The sequence below is a fragment of the Scardinius erythrophthalmus genome (genome assembly GCF_964197995.2).
Source record: "Scardinius erythrophthalmus genome assembly, chromosome: 4".
In the NCBI taxonomy this organism is placed as follows: Eukaryota; Metazoa; Chordata; class Actinopteri; order Cypriniformes; family Leuciscidae; genus Scardinius; species Scardinius erythrophthalmus.
This window is the reverse complement of record NC_138224.1, coordinates 20,398,878-20,420,594: the sequence shown is the minus strand read 5'-3', so window position 1 is coordinate 20,420,594 and position 21,717 is coordinate 20,398,878. Positions and strand designations below refer to the sequence as shown.

General features: G+C 36.9%; 1 protein-coding gene across 1 annotated transcript in view; it reads right to left on the bottom strand.

Moving 5' to 3' along the window:
- Nucleotides 1-11: 11 nt before the first annotated feature.
- slc2a13a (solute carrier family 2 member 13a) overlaps nucleotides 12-21,717 on the bottom strand; it is a gene marked incomplete at both ends in the record, with an annotated part of 68,986 nt that continues 47,280 nt past the window's right edge. Inside the window, 6 exons of the mRNA XM_081363331.1 lie at nucleotides 12-238; nucleotides 1,141-1,293; nucleotides 5,651-5,769; nucleotides 6,103-6,228; nucleotides 9,239-9,359; nucleotides 10,692-10,855. Coding sequence (XP_081219457.1) covers nucleotides 12-238; nucleotides 1,141-1,293; nucleotides 5,651-5,769; nucleotides 6,103-6,228; nucleotides 9,239-9,359; nucleotides 10,692-10,855 — 910 coding nt within the window. The remainder of the gene's footprint in view (nucleotides 239-1,140; nucleotides 1,294-5,650; nucleotides 5,770-6,102; nucleotides 6,229-9,238; nucleotides 9,360-10,691; nucleotides 10,856-21,717) is intronic.

The following is a 21,717-nucleotide window of genomic DNA, read 5'->3' as shown; positions in this document are numbered from 1 at the left end:
TTTCACACGTGTTATTCGACATCTGATGCGTCGTTGTCCGATAGGTGGTAGTTTGACCCTTTTACCCGGATGTATTCAACCTGCCGATCCTCATCAGAATCCGAGATACCACACGAGCAGAGCCGGTTATAAAACAAGGACTCAATCTCTTCTAGTCGCCGTCCCTTAGTCTCAGGGAGGCAACCATAAATGAAAAAGAAACCAGATAGAGCCAAACTGGAATAAAGGAAGAATACACCTGGAAAACAAAAGAGATATATTATTTAATAAATTATCATTTTTATAATGGCTAAAAATACCAAAACTATACAGAAGTCAACTATGCATTTTTTTTTTCTGCTGGCCCAGTCAGAATTAAGGATCTTGTTTACACTACAAAATGAATTATTTAAAAAGATAATTGTGACTTTTTATCTCACAATTGCGAGTTGACTGCTCGTAGTTCTGACTTTATTTCTCAGAATTGCGAGAAATATACACAATCACGTGTTATAAAGTCAGAATTACTAGATATAAATATGCAATTCAGAATTGCGAGTTTATTTCTTGCAATTGCGACTTTATATCACGCAACTCTGACTTTATAATACACAACTGCGACTTTAAATCACGCAATTCTGAGATAAAAAAGTCAGAATTGCAAGATGTAAACTAGCAATTGTGAGAAAAGTCAGAATTGTCAGATAAAAAGTCGCAATTACCTTTTTATTTTTTATTCTGTGGCGGAAACAAGCTTCTTCATTGTAGTTCCAATTTTTACTTGCACAATTTTTACATACAGTAAAAGTATGACCCATTTTTATCATTTTAGATTTTTAGTGTTTTTATTAAGTGATGTATATAAAGTTTCAGATGCAAAGCATTTTATTTAACTGATGAACTGTTCCCAAGACAACCTTTCTTTTTCCTTTTCAATAAGATACATTGAGGAATTGCCACAATACGTCCAGGAAAGTGTGCTTAAAATGTCAATTTGCACAGAGACTTCCAGATGAAAGTAATAGTGAGTCATGAACAAAATCAGTTCTACAATGCCTTTATGCATAGTATACTCTTGATGTTGAGAGATCAAATACTGTGATGATGCTGACAAAAAGGTCAAGTTCATGACTGCTGTCACTGAACTATTTAGAGCATTACCGTAGTAAGTCAGGTACTGGGCCATATGGAGGAACGTTAGAGACACCAGCACATTGAAGGTCCAGTTCACCCCAGCCGAACAAGCATTTCCCGTGCTTCTGGCCCAAAGAGGGTAGATTTCAGAATTAACTGTCCATGGCATTGGCCCCATTCCTGTCAAGAGGTAATGCAACGTCACAAGGAACATATTACAGGTCTATATCTCCCAAAGCAACCATGTGGTTATGTCCTTTTGAAAGGCACAATGGTGATGGATTGCAGGTGCCTTCTGGCATTTATCGTAGAATGTATTGCTAAGGGAAGCATTTTCCCTTACTTGTTACAAGCCCCAGTTTAGTTAAAAAATTATATATATATATATATATATATATATATATATATATATATATATATAAACAAATGCACATAAGTATATAAACAAGTTTGTAATACTTTTTCATAGTGTTTTACTGGCAAATATCAATAGTGAGAAATAAACAGTCCTTTGCCTGTTTATTTGGAAGCTCAACCGTACTTGCCTGATGCACAAGATCAAATCACAAGATCATTGGTTCTTGCGGAAGTTCAAGCGTGCTGGCGTGAGACGTGAGAATGAACCTCATTGGGGAGCTTCTCCAACATAAGGCTGCATCCTAGTGAGTCTTAAGTGTGTCCTTACTAGTCCAGTACTTCAGAGGCTTGTAGGCTAGTGTACTTCTCAGCATTAAAGGGATACTTCAGGATTTAGCATTAAGCTTTGTATTAGTAGAAAACCTGTAGTATTTTCGAATTACCATGCTTTCCACCCTCATATCCCCCTGAGACAAGAGATTTATGTATTTTTTGTCTGGAAAAAATCCTCCGATGACGCAAAAATCGTCATTTTGCGTCATCGGAGGATTTTCTGGCCAGAGGCTAAAGACTACAGCCAGTAGATGGCGTTGTTCCGCATGTTTTCAGCCCGCCTATAGAGGGTGGGATCTCACTCACAGAATGTACACACAGTCAACCGTCTTTCTTTGGAAACTAAGCTAGCAGGCTCTTGTTCTGTGGAGAAAGCTGAATAGTAGGAGAAAGCTGAGTAAGTAGGGGTTACCATCTTCCTTTTCCCGGACTTAAGATCGTTCAAGATGCACGGGATTCAGCTTTTGTTTTCTGCGGTCGCCATTCATTGTTTACATGCACACCTTTTGTTACAATCTGAATTCATTCCGATTGGTGAATCTGAATGTAGTGTTTACATGAACGCTAAACAAGTGATCGGTTGATGTGCGTTTTACCATTGCTAAGAAAATTCCCGCTCCTCCGTGAGAGATGCGAGACCCGGCGCGTCTCAGTAACGACGCCACCGGCCTCGCGCCGTTCTCCCGCGGCCGTCAGTCTCGTCCTGCTCGCCACAGTAAACATGATGAATGAATGGCGACTGTAGAACGCAAAAGCCGAATCCCGGACATTTTGGGCGATCTGTAAATCCCTGGCAAACTCATCACGTAGACTAGATAGCCTTGTTGTTGTTTTCAACTGTACACTCTTACCGGTAGGCGTGGCCTCCTAAGGCAGCGAAGCAAGTGCATTCTGGGAGTTGTTGTCTTTCATCCACATAAGCCAAAAATACATTTTCTGGCTTTTCTCAGTCTAGAAAGCTCCGAATTCAAAAATTTCTTCACCTTTCTTCTACTTAAATGACCTATTTTAAATACACATTCATCTTCCCAGAGGTGAAGTAACCCTTTAAGCGCTAGTAAGTGCGAATGCTACGTCATACATGTTCCCATCCCCACAGCACAAAAAATAGCATTAAATTAATGTTGGGAAAAAAACTTTGTATTAAAAATCTTTATATTAACTGCCTTCTTATTATTGCAGTGCAATGAATGACAACCCTCTGTGTTCTCCCAGTGGCTTACATTATTGGCAGTTTAGTGTTACGTGATTAATTTACACCAAAACAAAAGATGCATGTATGCCTCTCCAAAAACATTATTTTTGTCTTCCATTTTATAATGAACCTAGATAAGCTCAGTGCCGACTTGTTTTCCGTTAGTTCTTTTCTGTGAATTTGAATGTGTGCAAAGGATTGTGGGCGAATGAAGTACATGAAGGATACACTTGATGCATCCTTCAAAATGAGCTGAATGAAGGATGCGAAACGAAGGCTGAGAGAAGCACCCCGGTTCTTGCGCATCAAGCAAGCATGCTTGAGCTTCCGTTTACCAAATTTGAGTGCTCTTTGTACATTTTCTGATCAATGTTTATATGTGAATAAAAGCCTACATTAAATCTGTTCATCATATAAAGCGATCATGTCTCTTCGGAAGAATTGGATTAAACTGCTCGATTCAAATGTATTAATTTTATGTTCTCTTTTACCGTAAATCTGTTCATCATATAAATCGATCTTGTCTCTTCAGAAGACTTGGATTAAACCGCTCGATTCAAATGGATTTATTTTAGCATCTCTTTTAGCATGTATGCCTTATTATAAAAAATTAAGTCGGAAACTCTGACATGTAGAGCAGTTGCGCTTCGAATGACCAGAGTTTGAGTCCTGACTCGTGGTCCTTTCCCAACACTCTCTCCCACTTTGCTTCATGTCCTCTCTCTAGCTATACAGTACTATCGAAATCCCCCCCCCCCCCAAAAAAAATAAATAAATACATAGTTTATATAAAAAGAACCACCTCTTAAGAGTCATTCAGTGTTGTCAATCAGACTAGACTGTTGGTTGTGTTATATGTTAAATAAACTATCTCATAAGAGTAATGTGTTTGGTAATCTGACTACATTCTTTTGGTGGCAAAGTATATTTCTGAATTACTAAAAACAGCAGGCTCAAAGGAGTTATTCTTTCGGTAATCAGACTACAATGGTCTTGCAATATGTTTATGATTCACTAAAAAGAAACTGCTCATAAGAATCATTCGTTCAAGAGTTAGACTACACTGGTCAAGCTTCATGTTTTTGACTCACTAAAAGAACCTGGCTCATAGGAGTTATTTATTTGGTAATCTGACTACATTCTTTTGGTAGCAAACTATATGCCTGATTTACTAAGAAGAACTGGCTCATAAGAGTCATTCTTTTGGAAATCGCCCTGTTGAATCAGTAGTTTTGTTGTGGCTCTGCTGAATAGAAGAGGATGAGACATGCCATGCATCCCAGTTTGCATACTATCCCCCCTAAACAGTATACAAGACTAGAATTAGTGTTCCAAATCAGTGTACGCTGGAATTAATATCCCAAAGATACCTGATGGTCTGCTATTTTTTAACTAAAACTGGAGTGTACAAACTAGGGCTGTACCAGAATATTCGAGTATTCGAATATTCGTTCGGTGGGTTGGTATTCGATTTTCAAATTTGACATTCGAATATTCGTTTTAAATTTTTATTTTATTTTTTCACACGTGGCATCCCCCTAGAAACGGTTCCCATTCGCGCTTGAATGGGCTGTCATGCGTTTTCTCAGATCGGATAGCTCTCTCTGATTTATCAATATGAACAATGAACACATAAATGTGTTTTTGCAAAACGGATATGAATCCGAACTTCAAATCCCGCGCTATAGGCAGATGTAATGGAGTGCACGTCACCAGCAACAGCTGCATTTTACTGATCGTCAGCTACAATTTCTAAATCAAAGACCGTAATAAGAGAGCGTGCAACAGCCCTGGTAAGATCATTTCGGTTCTTTACTTTTAATGAAGTTGATTGTGTGTTAAAGCATCTGCGACCCACTTTCACTTTGATTTGCGATAGTTTGCACGTTGGCTTGATGAATAGATGCTGATCTGCGGTGACGCGTGCTGTAAGCGTCGTCATATCTGGCTATAACATGATATAGCCTAAAACGCTCTCACACGGTTATTTTTTTAGCATTTTTGGGCGAAATACAATACTCTTATTTTAGAGCGCAGAACAGCGGAGTTTGTATGGGCAGAAGTGCATGCCTGAGCTTGTAGGCTATAGCCTAAGCTGTTGCTTTGACATTGTGGAAATAGAATAGAAACAATATATTAGCCTACCCTTTACTGTGTCAGTAATTACTGTGCTGCTGATTTCTGATTTGAGAGTTATTTGTTACTCAGAAAAATATTAGGCTGTGTTTTGTATCACTAGTGCAGTGTCCGTTCTCGGAGCCCTGCGCGTGAGGCGCGCGCGCTTCCCGCTCGCGCTGTTCTGTATTAAAAGTTTATTAATTCTGAACGTGTCACGTCTCGCGTGTCTATATTGCACCAAATGTGACACTGCACTCGTGAAGTCGATTGGATGAACGGTTCAAAATGCAAGATAAATAATCTAAATGCAAACAGACAGACACATAGAGATTCCTGCCTTTATTAGAGAGAAGAATATGTTCAGCCCCCTCCCTCCGAAGCTTCGAATATTCGATGTTAATTCCTATCGAAGCTTCGAAGCTCAAAAAATGGTATTCGGACCAGCCCTAGTACAAACCCTAGTTATCATTCATGCTGCAAAAACTGAAAAAACATGTATGCTAAGGTACTTAAAAACAGCTTTGATCATCTTACCTGGGGCAAAAAATGCGAGATATAGAACAAGTCCCAGGAGCACAACCCATGAATAAGAGGTTGGGCAAAAGTTATAAGCCCATATACCACTATCTGGCATATGTGTGGAGTTGGAGCACCTGTTAGATTTAAAACAGACACATAATGAATTATGTAGGGTATATTAATGAATAGTTAAATTAATTAATAAATAAATGAAAATATATAAATAACTAAACAACACTGCAGGTTCAACCACATGTAACATGTAGTAATGTGACAATGAACAATATAAAACCTGTTAAAAAGACAAAATGTTATATAAAAACCAAAAAGCCCCAAGTCGGGAAACACACTTTTTTTGAAGGGCATGAGAACTTTGACAACCAATTTGGATAAAATGACAAAATATGCCCAAATGTACACAGAACAGCACAAGTACACACGCAATCTCTGCTTTATTAGTGACTCACTTGCCCCACGCTGCTCTCTCGGTGGAGGCCGGATTGACGGGCACACAGGAGGAGGCAAACACAGCAGTGCTGTTTTCCTGATAACAGTAACCACAGCTAGGGTCCAACATACAGGGCTCGCACGACCTAGAAAGGTAATGTGAGAGAAAGACAAATTACTTTAAAACTAAAACCCAAGCCAAGCCTGTCAATGTGTATGTGTCAATGTACTGACCTTGAAGTCTACTTATCTGAAGTCAGAATGGACCCCATTTACTTTCTTAATACACATGGCCAGAATTGCTTATTATGCATGCTTATCAATGCTTGTATTTATAATCTTTCCTCAAAATGTATTAACTTGCTCTGCACTATTTTTGGACGTCATATTTTCCCACTTCAGTCAACTATGGATAGCATTAAAGTAAGCCCTGCTCTAAAAAAATGTCTTGTTCAAAATCATGTTTCACTCAGAAATATGTCAAATAACATTGCAGAAGTAAAATCAAAAAGTGTATACACACACTACTGCTCAAAAGTTTGAGACCAGTAAGATGTTTTAACAGCTTAAAAAAAGTCTCTTATGCTCAACAAAGCTGCATTTATTGATCAGAAAGACAGTAAAAACAGCAATATTGTTAACAACCGAAAGTTTAAATCAAGTCACACATTGTTCCCTTGTTTCGTAAGCCGTTTCAATCTAAAATATTCCACAATAAAGTGTCACAATTTCCGTTTTCTGATTTTAAGATGCATAAATGGCTCACTAAGACATATTCATGATAATAAGATCACAACCACGATCTCATTAACATATGACCACCACATTTAAATATCAACACTTATTAAGTAATTAGCTCCAGCTGTTTTGGTTAATGGATATTGCATTGCAGTTACAGTGTGTCCATTAAATACTGTAATCCATTACGGATTATTTGAGACAAAGTCTATACTCAAATTGGGTTTGCTGCTGTGATGATAGCACAGTCATTGCGCATCCATTAGCAGAAAATAAACATGCTTTGTTTTGGTGGTGTGCGTATGGTGAACTGGAGGATGGTGTAAGTTTAGGATGGAAATTAGGATGGAGAGAAAGGCCACGCTCTCTCAGACTACATGGGGCGGGGGTTACTGTTATGAGGTTACAGACACTTCAGACTCTATTACTGTGACATTAAGGAACAGCGAGCAGCCTGGACCTCCTAACACATTCAGTTATTACCACAAAGTACACACCAACAGAGCCAAACATAAAATTGATTTTCACTCAGGTTGAAAGCCGAAGAGCTGTTTGTTGAATAAAGCAAGAGAAACCCATTAGAAATGGTATAATTTTACAATAAGAATGCTGATAGAGACATAAGTATAGCAATTGATCGCCACTGGACTCGACATAAACTTTAGAAAGAAAACTATACAGTAAAAAATACATTTTGTGACGGAACAATAAAACGAGACAAAAATGTAGACTGAGACTTGATTATATCCTTTATAAATGGATGGTGGGTGAATAAAATAACACTTTTTGTTTAAATCTGGATCTATTAATTTATTAAAAAATACAACTTAAACATACAATGACATGAATATACCTCTTCTATGCACTTTTTATTTATTTATTTATTTTTTTAATGGAGAAAAAATACCTCTTAAAAGGATGAAATTCTTGAAATGACAACCTTCTGTAGTTTGGTATTATATTATTTTAATAAATTATATTTTTTACAAACTGCTTTACTGATAAAACCTTGGCAACCAAATTAAATTCATGTTGTGTGACCTCAAGGGAACAGGAAATTGGATGAGAATATTGGTATGTATGAGCTGTCTGGGTGGGTAAAGCCCTGCTTTACAACGTTTGGTTTGAGGTTTGATGAGGACCGAGAAGGTAATAGTAAGAATTGGAAGATGAGTCTCAATTGACCGTTCGCAAAGACCCGCCCCCATTCGTTTCTGTTGCTATGTCCGACATGCCACGCCGCTCTCACGCCCCACCATGTTCTCACGCAGTGAAACATACATCACAGGGGCAGAGAGGACACTGACAACGCGCTGACAGACAGGACAGACCAGGTTACTTTTGAAATGAAACAAAGTTTCAAATTTGGTAATTTTTTAACGAAATTTAAACAATAAATACCGTTTTGTGGCTCTTTAATGTGTCTGACAGATTGCTGCTCGTGAACCGATCATCTCTTCCTTCTAGTTAAATTATAGCATCAAATAAACATAAATGAACATTGTTTTAACTGCGGAAAGACGTCAGTACACACTGTTTTTCAAGTTCAAATCCTCCAATGTTAATCTACTAACTTTCCTGACTGCTTTGTCGGACAAAAATGGTGGATTCTGCGAATGGCGGATTATGTTTGGTCAGGTTGCCTGTCAGTCAAACTCCCTGCGAAGGGTGAAATTCTGCAGCAAAGATGGCATTGCCAATGCAATCCACCTGGGGTCAATGGTACCGGCAGATGGTGATGAGACAATGATGTGGATACTGATGGTATTCATAAGGTCCCACAGTTCCAGTGTTCCAATTGTACAGTGTTCCTATTATCTCTGAGATGTCCTTGTGCAACTCATTTTTATGCATCTCCCATAGAGGCTTGATATTGATTTATATTCACTTTATTCCCGTATGAATTCCCCAGATCACTATATAGCAGTGATAGCTAAACTAGGACCCACGGAAGGTATAATCCATCTCTGTTCTCTCTCTACTCTCCAAGTTATACCCACCAACAAACGTGTTAATTGCCAAAAATGAAATTTCTGTCATCATGTAATCGCCTTCATGTCACTCTTCAAAGTTACACAGAACAGAATTTTAGCTTTTGAGTGAATTATCTTTGTAACTTCCTTGGTCAACCAACTGCAGAAAAACCATGCTGATCAAGAAGCTTCATCAATTGGCTGACCAAGGAAGTCTTGCACATTTAGGAACTTGGGGGAACATTTAGGACTCATGCATGCTCTGGGGAACTGTCTCTTCAGTCACTTTTGTTACATGCTAAATGACAAGACACCAAGTAACAAGACAGCTGTCACTATATTGGAACTGATTATACTATATCCTATATAGTGTGCTTATGAATTATTCATATTGCCTCTAGCTAGAAGCTCTGTAAGATAACCATGCCCATTAAATCATACTCACAGATGTGTTATGCAGCTGGAGTTGGGTGTCGTGGGGTCCGTCAGATGTAGTGTAACAGGAGGGGAATGTTGGGCTGACAGGAGGAAGCCAACAGACAGGACACAAAGACTCAAAACCGTACCTGTAAACAAAGATTGAATCAAAAATACATTTTAATATATAAATATATATTTTGGCCTTTTTTTTTCTCAAAATGTTCAAAATAACATTTTAAAAGGCAAAATGTGGGTGAGACACGGGCAAGTTTTCATACAGGGAAGTTGTCACAGCAACTATATCTTTGTAATTATATCTTCAAGAGTCAAAGTCCAGAGTACAATTAAACATTTATATATATATATATATATATATATATATATATATGTATATATATATATATGTATATGTATGTATATATATATATATATATATATATATATATATATATATATATATGTATATGTTTTCATTTTATCTGTTGGCCAAACTAGTTGGTCAATATGTTTGCATATGCAATCTGATCGCACAGCAATTCGTACATATTTTACGAGGTGGCTAATTCGTACGAATTCATATGGCCTTACTCGTACGAATTCGTAAGATTTTTGCTAAATCGTACATATTTTACGAGTTGCCCAATTCGTATGAATTCGTATGAATGACCTACCCCTGACCCCGCCCCTAAACCTAAAAGTCGTACAAATTCGTACAAATTGGTCGTGAGATAGCGTTGGCATATACCATTACGTTTTCTTACTGTTTCATGAATTCAATGTTGCTAGAAAGTCATTAAATAGAATAAAATACATTTTAAATACAAATACACAACCGGTAAGTCAGTAAGATAATTTCTTTTTTTATTTCTTTTTTGAAAGAAATTAATATTTTTATTCAGCAATGATGTATTAAACTGACAGTATAGACATTTATAATGTTGCAAAACCTTTCTATTTCAAATAAATGCTGTTCTTTTGAACTTCATCATAGAATCCAGAAAATTATGTATCCTGCTTTCCACAAAAGTAATAAGCAGCACAACTGTTTTCAACATTGTAAAATTATTAGAAATGTTACTTGCACACCAAATAACTATAATATGATTTCTGGAACATATACTGGAGTAATGGCTGCTAAAAAAAATTCAGCTTTGCCATCACAGGAATAAATACAAACTCTTACTCTTACTTTGAATTGCAATAATACTAATAAATTTGCCCCAATATTACTGTTTTACTGTATGTTTTTTTTTATTTTTTTATTTTTATTTTTTTTATAAATAAACGCAGACATGGTGAGCATAAGAGACTTCTTTTAAAACAGTAAAAAACTCTTGCTGACCACAAACTGTTAAATTGTACCCCCCTCCCCTCTCTATATAAAAGGCAGTAATGTTAAATGTCAAAATCCAAAATAAGTGTGGAATACACTGGAATATACAGTATATTTTGCTTCTTGAAGTATGTCAAAATCTTACCGAAGATGCTTCCCAACGTAAGTCTGCGTCTGCCCACCCTTTCAACCAACCAAACACCCAGCAGAGTAAATAGGAAATTTGTGAACGCTGTTACAGTCACTAGCCAGATGGCCAACTTGTCATCACGTACTCCTGACATCTGCAGAATGGTGGCACTGTAGTACCTACAGATAGGACACAAAGGGGACATATATATATATATATATATATATATATATATATATATATATATATATATATATATATATATATATATATATATATATATATATGAATTTCTGAGTACAGTCACATTGCATTGTGGGTATTATTCTTCAGAAATAGTAACAGTATATGCAATTTTGAACATACAGCCAGACACTTTAGTTACTGCTTCCTCTCTGACTGAGCCAGCCAATCAGTTCCACTTCACCCATGTAGCATCAGCCAATGAGATCATGGCCTTGCAATCAACTCATCCACCTCTTTCTGGCTGATGTCATCTCATCTTTTTCAGGTAAAACAGTCTCCTTTTTTTTCAAGCATACTTGCAACTAATTGCCTCTCGTTATGATTTTCAGGACTTTAAATCCTTCAAATATCTCTTTCATCAATGAGCAGGGGACAAAATTAATTTTTAGCAGTTACTGTTACTTAAATCCACTGTTATGCATGAATGTGTTTTAAATCCTCCTTTACGATTAAAAACCTAGAATTTTTAGTCATTCTGTACAGTAATTAAGCATGTACTCAAAAACACAGACATGCACTCGCCAGTAACATCAGCACTTGAACGCTGCATAATGGATGTGAAGTTAAGCCAGAGACCGAAACTCGTGTTTTTCTCGACTCAAAGGATTGAAGCAGGAAACCATTTATTAACCCAAAGTAAAATGCCATCTTCCTGTTCTCTTTCTCTCTCACACGCATTCACAAGGGATTTGCATTATTATATGCAGCCTTAGTCTTGAATGCCAAATTATACAATCAGCTAATCCAAAAATGAAAATTCTTTCACCCTCATGTCATTCCGAACTTGTATGACTTTCTTTCTTCTGTGAAACACTAAACAGGTAGTTTTGCAGAATTATCACACAGCTCCATGCAGTTTATACAGTACAAAGTGAATGGTGACAACGACGTAATTTTACCAAAGACATACTACTATTAATATGAATCGGAGAAACTGCAGTGTGAAATATAGTGGCTCGTGCCACATTCTAAATAAAAGGGCCAATTGCCAGTTGGTAAAGTCATTGCATCAGTGTGGCAACACAGCGCTTAAATACCTTTTAACCTCAACCTACACCCTAACCTTAACCTCAGTATAGCATTGGAAGCACATCCTGAGATATAGTGTTAGTGTTTTGTCGCGACTGAATCCAAATCACGGCAGTTAGAAGCTCCGGTTTCCATAGAAACCTGAGACTCACGCTATCGGAGTGTAAGAAACAACATTTATTGGACTGTTTTTATATGTGCTGATTTATATGTTATTTATTTTGGGTTTCGGTATTTCCCAACTGAAATAGATTTAGAGCTTGCAAAATAGCCGCCTTTGAATTTTTTCCTGATTTTGTTTGGCTTGGATTATGCCTTACTATAACGCTTGAAAAAAGATCTCTTAAAAATCCATATGGGAAAAATAAATGGAAAAAAATATATATAATGCTGGAGAATTACAAAACTGAAAAAATAAATAAATCTTGATATATTGTCCCAGGGTTTATTTCAGAAATCTGGACACCTTATTGTTATACAATTCAAGCAAAAATGCATGCTAAGTGTATAACAGAACTGAATATATTGAATACAGTTGATTCATTTAAATGAAATCCTGTGGTTTTGCAGTACAAGAAACCTCAATGGAAATCTGAATATCCTGTGAAAAATTTAACAAGATACAGAGATTGTATGATGAAAAGAAAAGAAACAATGCTTTCAGTCTACCCACTGAGAAAGTATACTCTGCTCCGAGAGTGCTGATAAGGAGAGCTGCTGTGAAAGCACACATTTGGGGTATCTATTGTTTGGTCTACTGTGTCACTTTTAAAGAGTAGAAACATTGTTAAATTAGGCAGTTCCAGGACAGACTGAGTCTGTGCTCAGATTCAGCAATGAGACTTAAAAAATGTCAGATCACAGTAGTCGCAATGGTTTCCTGAAGGAATGGTTTCCTGTTACTTTTAGGATTGATTTTAATGTAAAATATGACTGACACAATCTTGACATGTTTCAAAATATTTAACCTTATAATGCTTATTTCCTTCTTGCTTTATTGATGCCCACTTGGATACTGTTTAGTATTACATTTTAAATGTATGCTTGTTAATTCTGTCTGACCAGTAAACAACTGTGCACGGATCTTCACCATCCACCAGATTGTGTGGAATTACATCGCTCTAATTATTTCCATTAATGCAGCTCTTCAAACCATGACGTCAAAGGGTCTCAGCTGTGAAACGTTGAGCATTTAACCAACCACTCATTAAAAAAGGTCATTTTGGCAGCTACTCCAGATTTAACAGGAATTAATTCCTATTTTCGTGAAGACTGGACTACCTTTGAGCTTTTAGACGTATTTCACACACGCATCTTGTTTGTCTGTAGACTCAGGCCTCTCATAGGAGATTTATCACCTTCGCCTAGTTCTCTGTTCACAGTATTCCCTTGTGTGTGTATGTGTGTTTAAAGTGCTCTGTCTTGATCCTTAAAAGCTTCCTGGCTCTATTCCATTGGGTTGATTAAAATGTGAACCTTTGGTTGCCCTCAGCAAGGGTCTTTTTGGGGGAAAAAACTCATTCCCTAATTGTCTCTTCTATTGGCCACAAATAAGCTGGATAAAAAGGCCTGACAAAAGAAGGTACATCACTGTAGTACAAAGACAGAGAGATGAGATATTGTTTGTGGTAATAGTAGTGTCAAAAGTCAGAAAATGAGAAGAATGGCTCCTAAGTTACTGATGAGTTTTCACACAGGGCCAGATGTCTTATTCCCTGGACATCATGGCAAGGTTTTTTTTTTTTCTTGTTTCAGAAATCAGTGATTCTAGTAGGTTGTTTAAATGACCTACACTGCACATCTACTGGTCTTCGAGCGCTATCTTAAAGGGATAGTTCACTTTGAAATTAAATTTTGGTATGTTTTAGCTTACCTCAAGGGCATCCAAGATGTAGGTGTCTTTGTTTCCGCAGTAGTTTCAATTTTGATATGTTTAGGTCAAACCGTTCTTGTCTGTCAGTCATATAATGCAGGTCTATGGTTACTGTCTCAAAGAGCATGCACAGAGAAGTCCAAATTAAACAATTCCCCATCGTAAGTACACACTGATAGCCTAAGACACGAAACGAGCGGTTTGTGTGAGAAAACGAACAGTATTTATATCGTTTTTACCTCTACACAACCACGTCAAAGTGATCTGAGGGCGCGCGCACGTCCTGGTGTGTGATGTGTGCGCGCGTTCTGGCTTAGCCTGCGCAAGCGCCGGAAAGTGTACAAGAGGAAAAAACGATATAAATACTGTTCTATTTCTCACACAAACCGCTCGTTTCGTGTCTTAGGCCATCAGTGTGTACTTACGATGGGGAATTGTTTAATTTGGACTTCACTGTGCATGGTCTTTGAGATAGTGACCATAGACCTGCATTATACGACTGACAGACAAGAGCGGTTTGACCTAAAAATATCAAAATTGAAACTACTGCGGAAACAAAGACACCTACATCTTGGATGCCCTTGAGGTAAGCTAAAACATACCAAAATTTAATTTCAAAGTGAACTATCCCTTTAAGCCCTTAAATTATGTTAAAATTGAAAAATGCAAGAGAAGGACTCTAAATAGCATGTGCATACTGGGTAAAATGATTTTTCGAAGTTGTGAATAAAACAAAGATTACTACTTTTTACAAGAAAATACTATTTCAGCCTTTCAACTTAAAAATATCGTGTTTATTCAGTGTTCTTTGCCATTTCTTTGAAATTGTTAAATTTACTGGCAATTTCTGATTGAAAATCCTACACCATTTTTTTTTTTCAGTTTATGCTTTTAAATAAAACAAATTTATGTGAAATGAAGATGTGTGGAAATACTCCTAGGGTTATAAATATTTATTTGTACACAATATATATATATATATATATATATATATATATATATATATATATATATATATATATATATATATTTTTTTTTTTTTTTTTTCTGACAGTGGAAATGTGCTGTTGGGTCTCTATGCAAGACAGAAAGACAAAACTCACACATATTTTTATATATTTATTTAAGGCTAAATTCCATATCCATATATTCTCAGGAAATAAACCAGGCTTTTTAGTATATAGAAGTAAAACAGTATTGAATATTGCCCTCAAAAAAAAAAAGAAAGCTATTCAGATTGTAACATTGTTAATTCCTCCAAGCAAATGTATTTATTTTGATCAAAACTATGTATACATGATTATATTATTTTATGTACGAGTTCTAAAAAAACATTAGTAAGTATTAGTAAGTAATAGTAGATTTGATGAATTCTGTAAATTTAGGTTTTTTTTATCAAATAATAAATTGAAAAAAAAAAATTAAATGTTAAATAAATGTTAAAAATATCAAATCCCTAACTGAGTAATGTCTAACTTTATAGTTCTTTATTATTATTTTTCCAGATCATTATTCTTGACAATATAAATAGAGAAAATACTATACTAGCTGGTCACAGTGAGCATCCATTCAGGTGCATCGACTTACTGCTTCCTGGAAATGATTGATGGTTGAGAGGATACAGGGAGGCAGACGGATGTTTTGCCACTAGAGTTTTTAAATGTACACACAGGGTTGCCAGGTCTGCACAACAAAACCGGCCCAAATGCAAATTAAAACTATCCCAATCACTGCCAAAACTACCCCAATCGCGTTCCAGGTGGGGTGAGGGTGTTCAATACGAAAAACTAGAAAGAAGTCTAGAAAATCTACCCGTGGCAACAGTGTAAAAGTAGCCCGATTCCGTGGGAAAACCGCAGACCTGGCAACACTGTGGACAAACCTAAAAGTGAAGAAATCCCTATTTAGCATTTCCACAAATCTGAAAATATTTATGAAAAGCATAAAGCTGCCATACAAACATTGATCTATCACAAAATATATATGATAATTTCAGCAACATCAGTCCATCACGACCAGATGAATTAGAAGCACTCTGGTTCAACCAAAATAGAAAGCTGTTTATTGGCTTTTATAGCTTATGTAAGCTGGGTCCTTAATGGTGATAGTTAAAAGATTCTCAGTGAAGCTGAAAAATAGAAAAACAAGACAGATTGACCTTTAGAATTATGAAAGCGCTAACGAAGTCACGGTTTTCTTTTATCTATAGTACCGCTAACTTCCCTGCGAACGCCTCGGCGCACAAATGAACTCAAAGATAGGCATTGAGTAGGAAATGGCAAAAGCCATGGACTCATGCCAAGGTGTAAGATGGATTCTTGTCTGAAAATAGCAACTGTTTGAAGAGCTCTCGGACATAACCCTGCATGGCAAATTCACCCCTGACTACTCGACGTGAGTCAGGGAATCAACAGGGATGTCAGATGGTGTGCGAGGGATGGGGGGAGGGTTCTGATGTGGATAGAAGAGGTAATTGCTGAGTGTTTGGATGAGATAAAGACTGGTGTGGTCAATGTCTAGACTGGATCTCATTTGAAAGGGCTAAAAAAATGTCTAAAAGAATCACAAGTTTTTGATCTTTTGAGAAAAATCTTTATTCACTTCCTCTCTTTGAGGATCTGAAACTAAGCTGCAACATTGACTCTACCTGATGTCAGACAGATGAATACATTTGAGCACAGATGCGGATGAAACACCATACTAAAATACTCTAAAAGTGACTCCTATGAGTGAATCAAAAACCATCCAAGTTTGATTCTTGATTAATAAACTTATTTTTACATTAATTCACTAATTGCAGTGACATTATTAACCAACGTGGTTGAACACCAAATTTGCGACTATGGTTTCGGGAAACAGTCGTGACTAGCTAGTTGATTTCTTCAACGATCCATTGTAAAACGACTTACATTGTTGTACAGGATACGCACCCCTGACCCAGTCCTAATTGGAGCAGCTTGGTGTGATTGTTTTGTAAATCGTAAACTTTGTTTCGTTATTACAAATTTACAAAAAGAAGCATTCATTGAAGGAGGGGCCAGTACAAACTGTTCTGCAAACATAAAGTGAATTTAGCTCTGAGGTTCACAGAAAGGCTGAAAAAATGGCAATCAAAACTGAAATATGATGTGATTTGTTTAATTGTCACTACAATATATTACTTAAAGGAATAGTTTAATCACTGTTAACATTTGAATAAAAGCCTATTTTTTATATAAGGTATTAGTTGTGTTAAACCAGAAATATAGAAGTGTACACAGATACCAGATAGCAGACACTCTCAAATACACTATGTTCTCTCGTAAGAGACTCCCGCTGGCCAGCAGACTGCCTCTTTCACTCTAGGCGAAGGTACACACACCACACACTGACATTTAAGTTATGAGGCTTTTTCAAAGGTCTTACTGCTGCCACACTCCACCGAGAGAAAAGTGAGAGTTCAACAGCCATTTGTCTTTCTTGTACACACTAAGGCCTTAGAGGCAATATTATAATGACTGAAACCTCAACAACACCAACACTGGGCTGTGATTTCACAGAATGTCACGATGACTAGCCTGTGTGTGTGTGTGTGTGTGTGTGTGTGTGTGTGTGTGTGTGTGTGTAATTACGCAGTGGGTTTAATCACACATCACCAGAAAGCTGCTGTCAGCCATTTTTCAGAGCAACAACTGTGTTCTATAACTGAACTGACACCTTAAATATTCAGGGCTCATGCCCACAAAGGACCCATGTGAACGGCAAACCAAGCTGCTCCCATCAGTTTTGTTGCCCCAAATTCTGTGCGCTACCCTAGTGTTAAAGACGAGACCAGCTCATTCAAATAAGAGTCCTGAGTAAGTTGAGATAGAATCAAGACTGAGGCCAGATAAGGGTGGAGTACGAGTCAAGAAAATATGAAAATGTGGTCTTGGACTCGAGTTTGTGACAGACTTGTGAGCGAGTACGATCTTGAGTGCTAAAACACTCAATCAAAAGTGTTATTCGTTCATACAGATACTCGTTCTGTCTTATTAAAAGAACAATTTGTCACATCTGTGAGTAAATACAGGTATTTGTCAATCCTAAACCCCAGAATGTATGATATGCTACGCATTTACTAGTAACATTAGTTATTTATAAGCCATAAACATCATATAATGTTTAACAGAGAGTATAGAGGAAACACACAATAAATGAACATATAAGAGATATGTTGTGATCACAAAACCAGTCACATGGGTCATTTTTTAAAATTGAGATTTATACATAATCTGAATAAATAAGCGTTCCATTGATGTATGGTTTGTTAGGATAGGAAAATATTTGGCTGACATACAACTATTCGGAAATCTGGAATCTGAGGGTGCAAAAAAATCGAAACATTGATAAAATCGCCTTTAAAGTTGTCCATTTATGTTCGACGATTGTGCTGCATTCACTGACAGAAATAAATGTTTTATATATTTACGGTAGGAAATTTACAAAATATCTTCATGGAACATGATCTTTACGATTTTTGAAAAATCTAAAAAAGAAAAAATCTATCATTTTGACCCATACAATGTATTGTTGGCTATTGCCACAAATATACCCGTGCGACATGTGACTGGTTTTGTGATCCAGGGTCACATATAAGAGATATAAAACACAAAATAATAGTAAAAACAAATCTAGAGGTTTTTAGCATGTTTGCACGTAGTGTCTAGGGTGTTTTGGGAGGTTTCTTGGAGATGGTTTCCAAACAGTCCATCACCAATCTATGATATTGATGTTTAAAATAGGGTTTGTTTAATTGGTTGTGGGGTTCTGATGTTCTGACTTATAAGTGTTACTATATTACTTAAATAGTTTAATTAATGTTTATTAATGAATAAAGGCCTAAATTAAATCTGTTCATCATGTGTCTCATTATAAAACCTGGATTAAACAGTTTGATTCATATGGATTACTATTACAATATCTCAATGTACTATTTAAAGCTGTACAATTTTGGCTGAATGGCCATTTAATAGCAACAAAAATGACTGGACAAAAATAGAGGATTTTATGTTTTTAGTTTTATGGGTTTGGAACGACACAACGGTGAGTAAATGATGACAGAATTTCATGATTTATTTTTAGGTAAATAAACCGATAAATGAGGTTCACTATATATCATGGCAAGAAACAAATAGGTTGTCTTTTTAAACCTTAAGAAGAATGTCGTATTTAAAATGTTCATATTCCTAATATATGGAAGTTACATAATCTTTTTTCCCAATGAAAATGTCTCTCTCTCTCTCTCTCTCTCTCTCTCTCTCTCTCTCTCTCTCTCTCTCTCTCTCTCTCTCTCTCTCTCTCTCTCTCTCTCTCTCTCTCTCTCTCTCCCTATTATAAATGAGCCTTTTGAAAGGGTTTTTGCATACAGACTGACTCACGGAGCAACAGATTGCTTGTGCTGTGTTTGGTTGAATCTCGGACACCATCCATCTTCATGATAAACGTGATGTAACAGGAGTGAAGGGATATAATGGAGAACAGGCTGAGAGCAGTTGGACTTGTACTCAGCACTGAAGCCAGTGAGAAGTGTGTGTTAGAGAGAAAAACAGGGAGACGCTAAGAGAGAGACAGACAGAGAAAGAGGTAGAGAGAAGCAATCCCATGGGGACTAATCTATTTTAATAATGAAAGGAATGAACATTGTTTCGTGCTTAGATGGTATACGGTATGTACACACCGATCTGAACCCAAGTACACGCATCAAACAAACAAATGATAGACTTTTTGAGTTAGGAGCATGGATTAAATGATCAGGGCAGAAGCATCATATATACATGCATGAATAATTCACATTAAGATCTAAAAGATAGGGTGAATTTTCATTTAATTTTGACTTTAAGGGCAAGTAAATCCGAACAGAAAACTCTGAAAACAAAAAGGAATATACAGATGTGCGAACAATCGAAAAAAAGTGCCTCAAGATAATATGACTAATATTGCACATTCTATATTGAGCCTCATTTGACTGAAAAGGAGGCTTGTTTGTGCTGAAAAACAAGACATAACAAAGACATGTTATACTTGCACATAGGTTAAGTTGGACTGTAAATGCAGGATTTAACACCAAAATGCTACATGATAATGTTGCACCACTGTCAACTGAACTCACCCCTGAAAATCTTCAAAGATTTGATGCCACTAATCTTGATCTTCTTCGAAAGACTAGCCTAATTTTTAGAAACCTGCGTATTGGTAAACACTATACTTTTTCCTCATTGTCCCCTACCTCCCTGAAATTACACAATTGGCAGACAACCAAGGGTGCGTTTCCAATACAAAATTATAACTCGCTGCTTAACCACCATAGTATGAGGCATTGTTTGAGAAATGTACTAGTAACAATATTGGAGTAACATGGTCACACCTCCATCGTTTGAACCACGTCGATTCCACAAATTGGATTTATTGACGTCACATGCAGGTGGTAGGTTAAGAACTTGCTAATTAACTGATTCAAAATCCCAGGTCAGTTATTGCAGCCACAGAGCCATTCATTATTTTAATCATGTTAACATGCAATATGTAATTGATTTACAGTTTACTCCTGTATACAGTACATGCGGTTTATTCAGTCAGAAGCTTTCTCCGCGTAATTTCTTCAAGAACATTGCACATTGCATCTGAGGACTACTTAATTTTTTCGGTAACAATTTAGTTTAGGCTCCAATTCTCACTATTGACTAGTTGCTTATTAGCATGAATATTACTATGATATTGGCTGTTTATTAGTACTTATAAAGCACATATTAATGCCTTATTCTGCATGGCCAAATTCTACATCCCTTAATCCTACCCAATACCTGAACTTAAAGGTGCATTGCGCAAGTCTCTGAGTTTTTGCAGAACTATGCCCCCTCTGGCGGCAAGCGAAACTGCAACCAGAGGTGTGCACGCTCACGGACAAAAGTTTTCTTTTTTTTATCTTACGTGGAGTTTGCGTTGGTGTTTGAAATGAACTACAAGCCGGTCTCTTAGAATCCATCTTCTACGGAGAATGGTGGCGAATACACAAACCTGCCAGACATAGCCAGGTGAGCGTGCCGTGAACGCGCATGACGTCACGCCCAGTTTTAAATTCCGACCCGAATCCCTCTTATTTATTTTACTGTACAGGATTATAGAGACAATCACAGTGATCAGAGAAGGGCTCATTCAGCCCATCAGGCAATTGTTTTAAGCATGTATGGGTTAGAAAACGGGTACTTTTAACATGAAAAGTTGTGCAATGCACCTTTAACAACTACCTTACAAACGATTAAGCAGTTATTAGGAGTTTATTGAGGTAAAAGTCATAGTTATATATATATGGAATAAAACACATGGAATGTACTGCATGTCAGCTTGCTTATTAAGTCCAAGAGCATGATCTATTAAAGTCCAAGTTGAGAACTGTAGTTCCAATCACTGCTATGCTATATTTGTGAATGTTCGCTGGAACTATGGATTTGGGAAACGCTTAATCATTAAACTATGTTGGTAATGATGGATCTTGGAACTATAGCTTAGTAATATGCTTTTGGGAAACACACCCAAGATCAGAGCTTTTTTGTTTGTCTGGTCAGTTAACAGACTGTGGGAGGTTCACAGCTGGTAATTATGGATCATGCACAACTCCATACGAATCACAAAAACACAGAGCGCCAAAGGCCAGTGGTGCCAGCACTGTCACAAACCCAAGGAACAAGTCATAGCGTACCAGCAAGAACGAAAACAGGCCAAAAATGTATCACTAGAACCAATCTGTTTTGCTGATGACCACTAGCAACTGTAATGAGCATCCATCTTTATTAAAACGCAGAGATTCCGGATTGCTCTGCCTGTGTTGGCAACAGGGATTAATCTAATCATTTTATCCAGGCACAGATGAGGCTC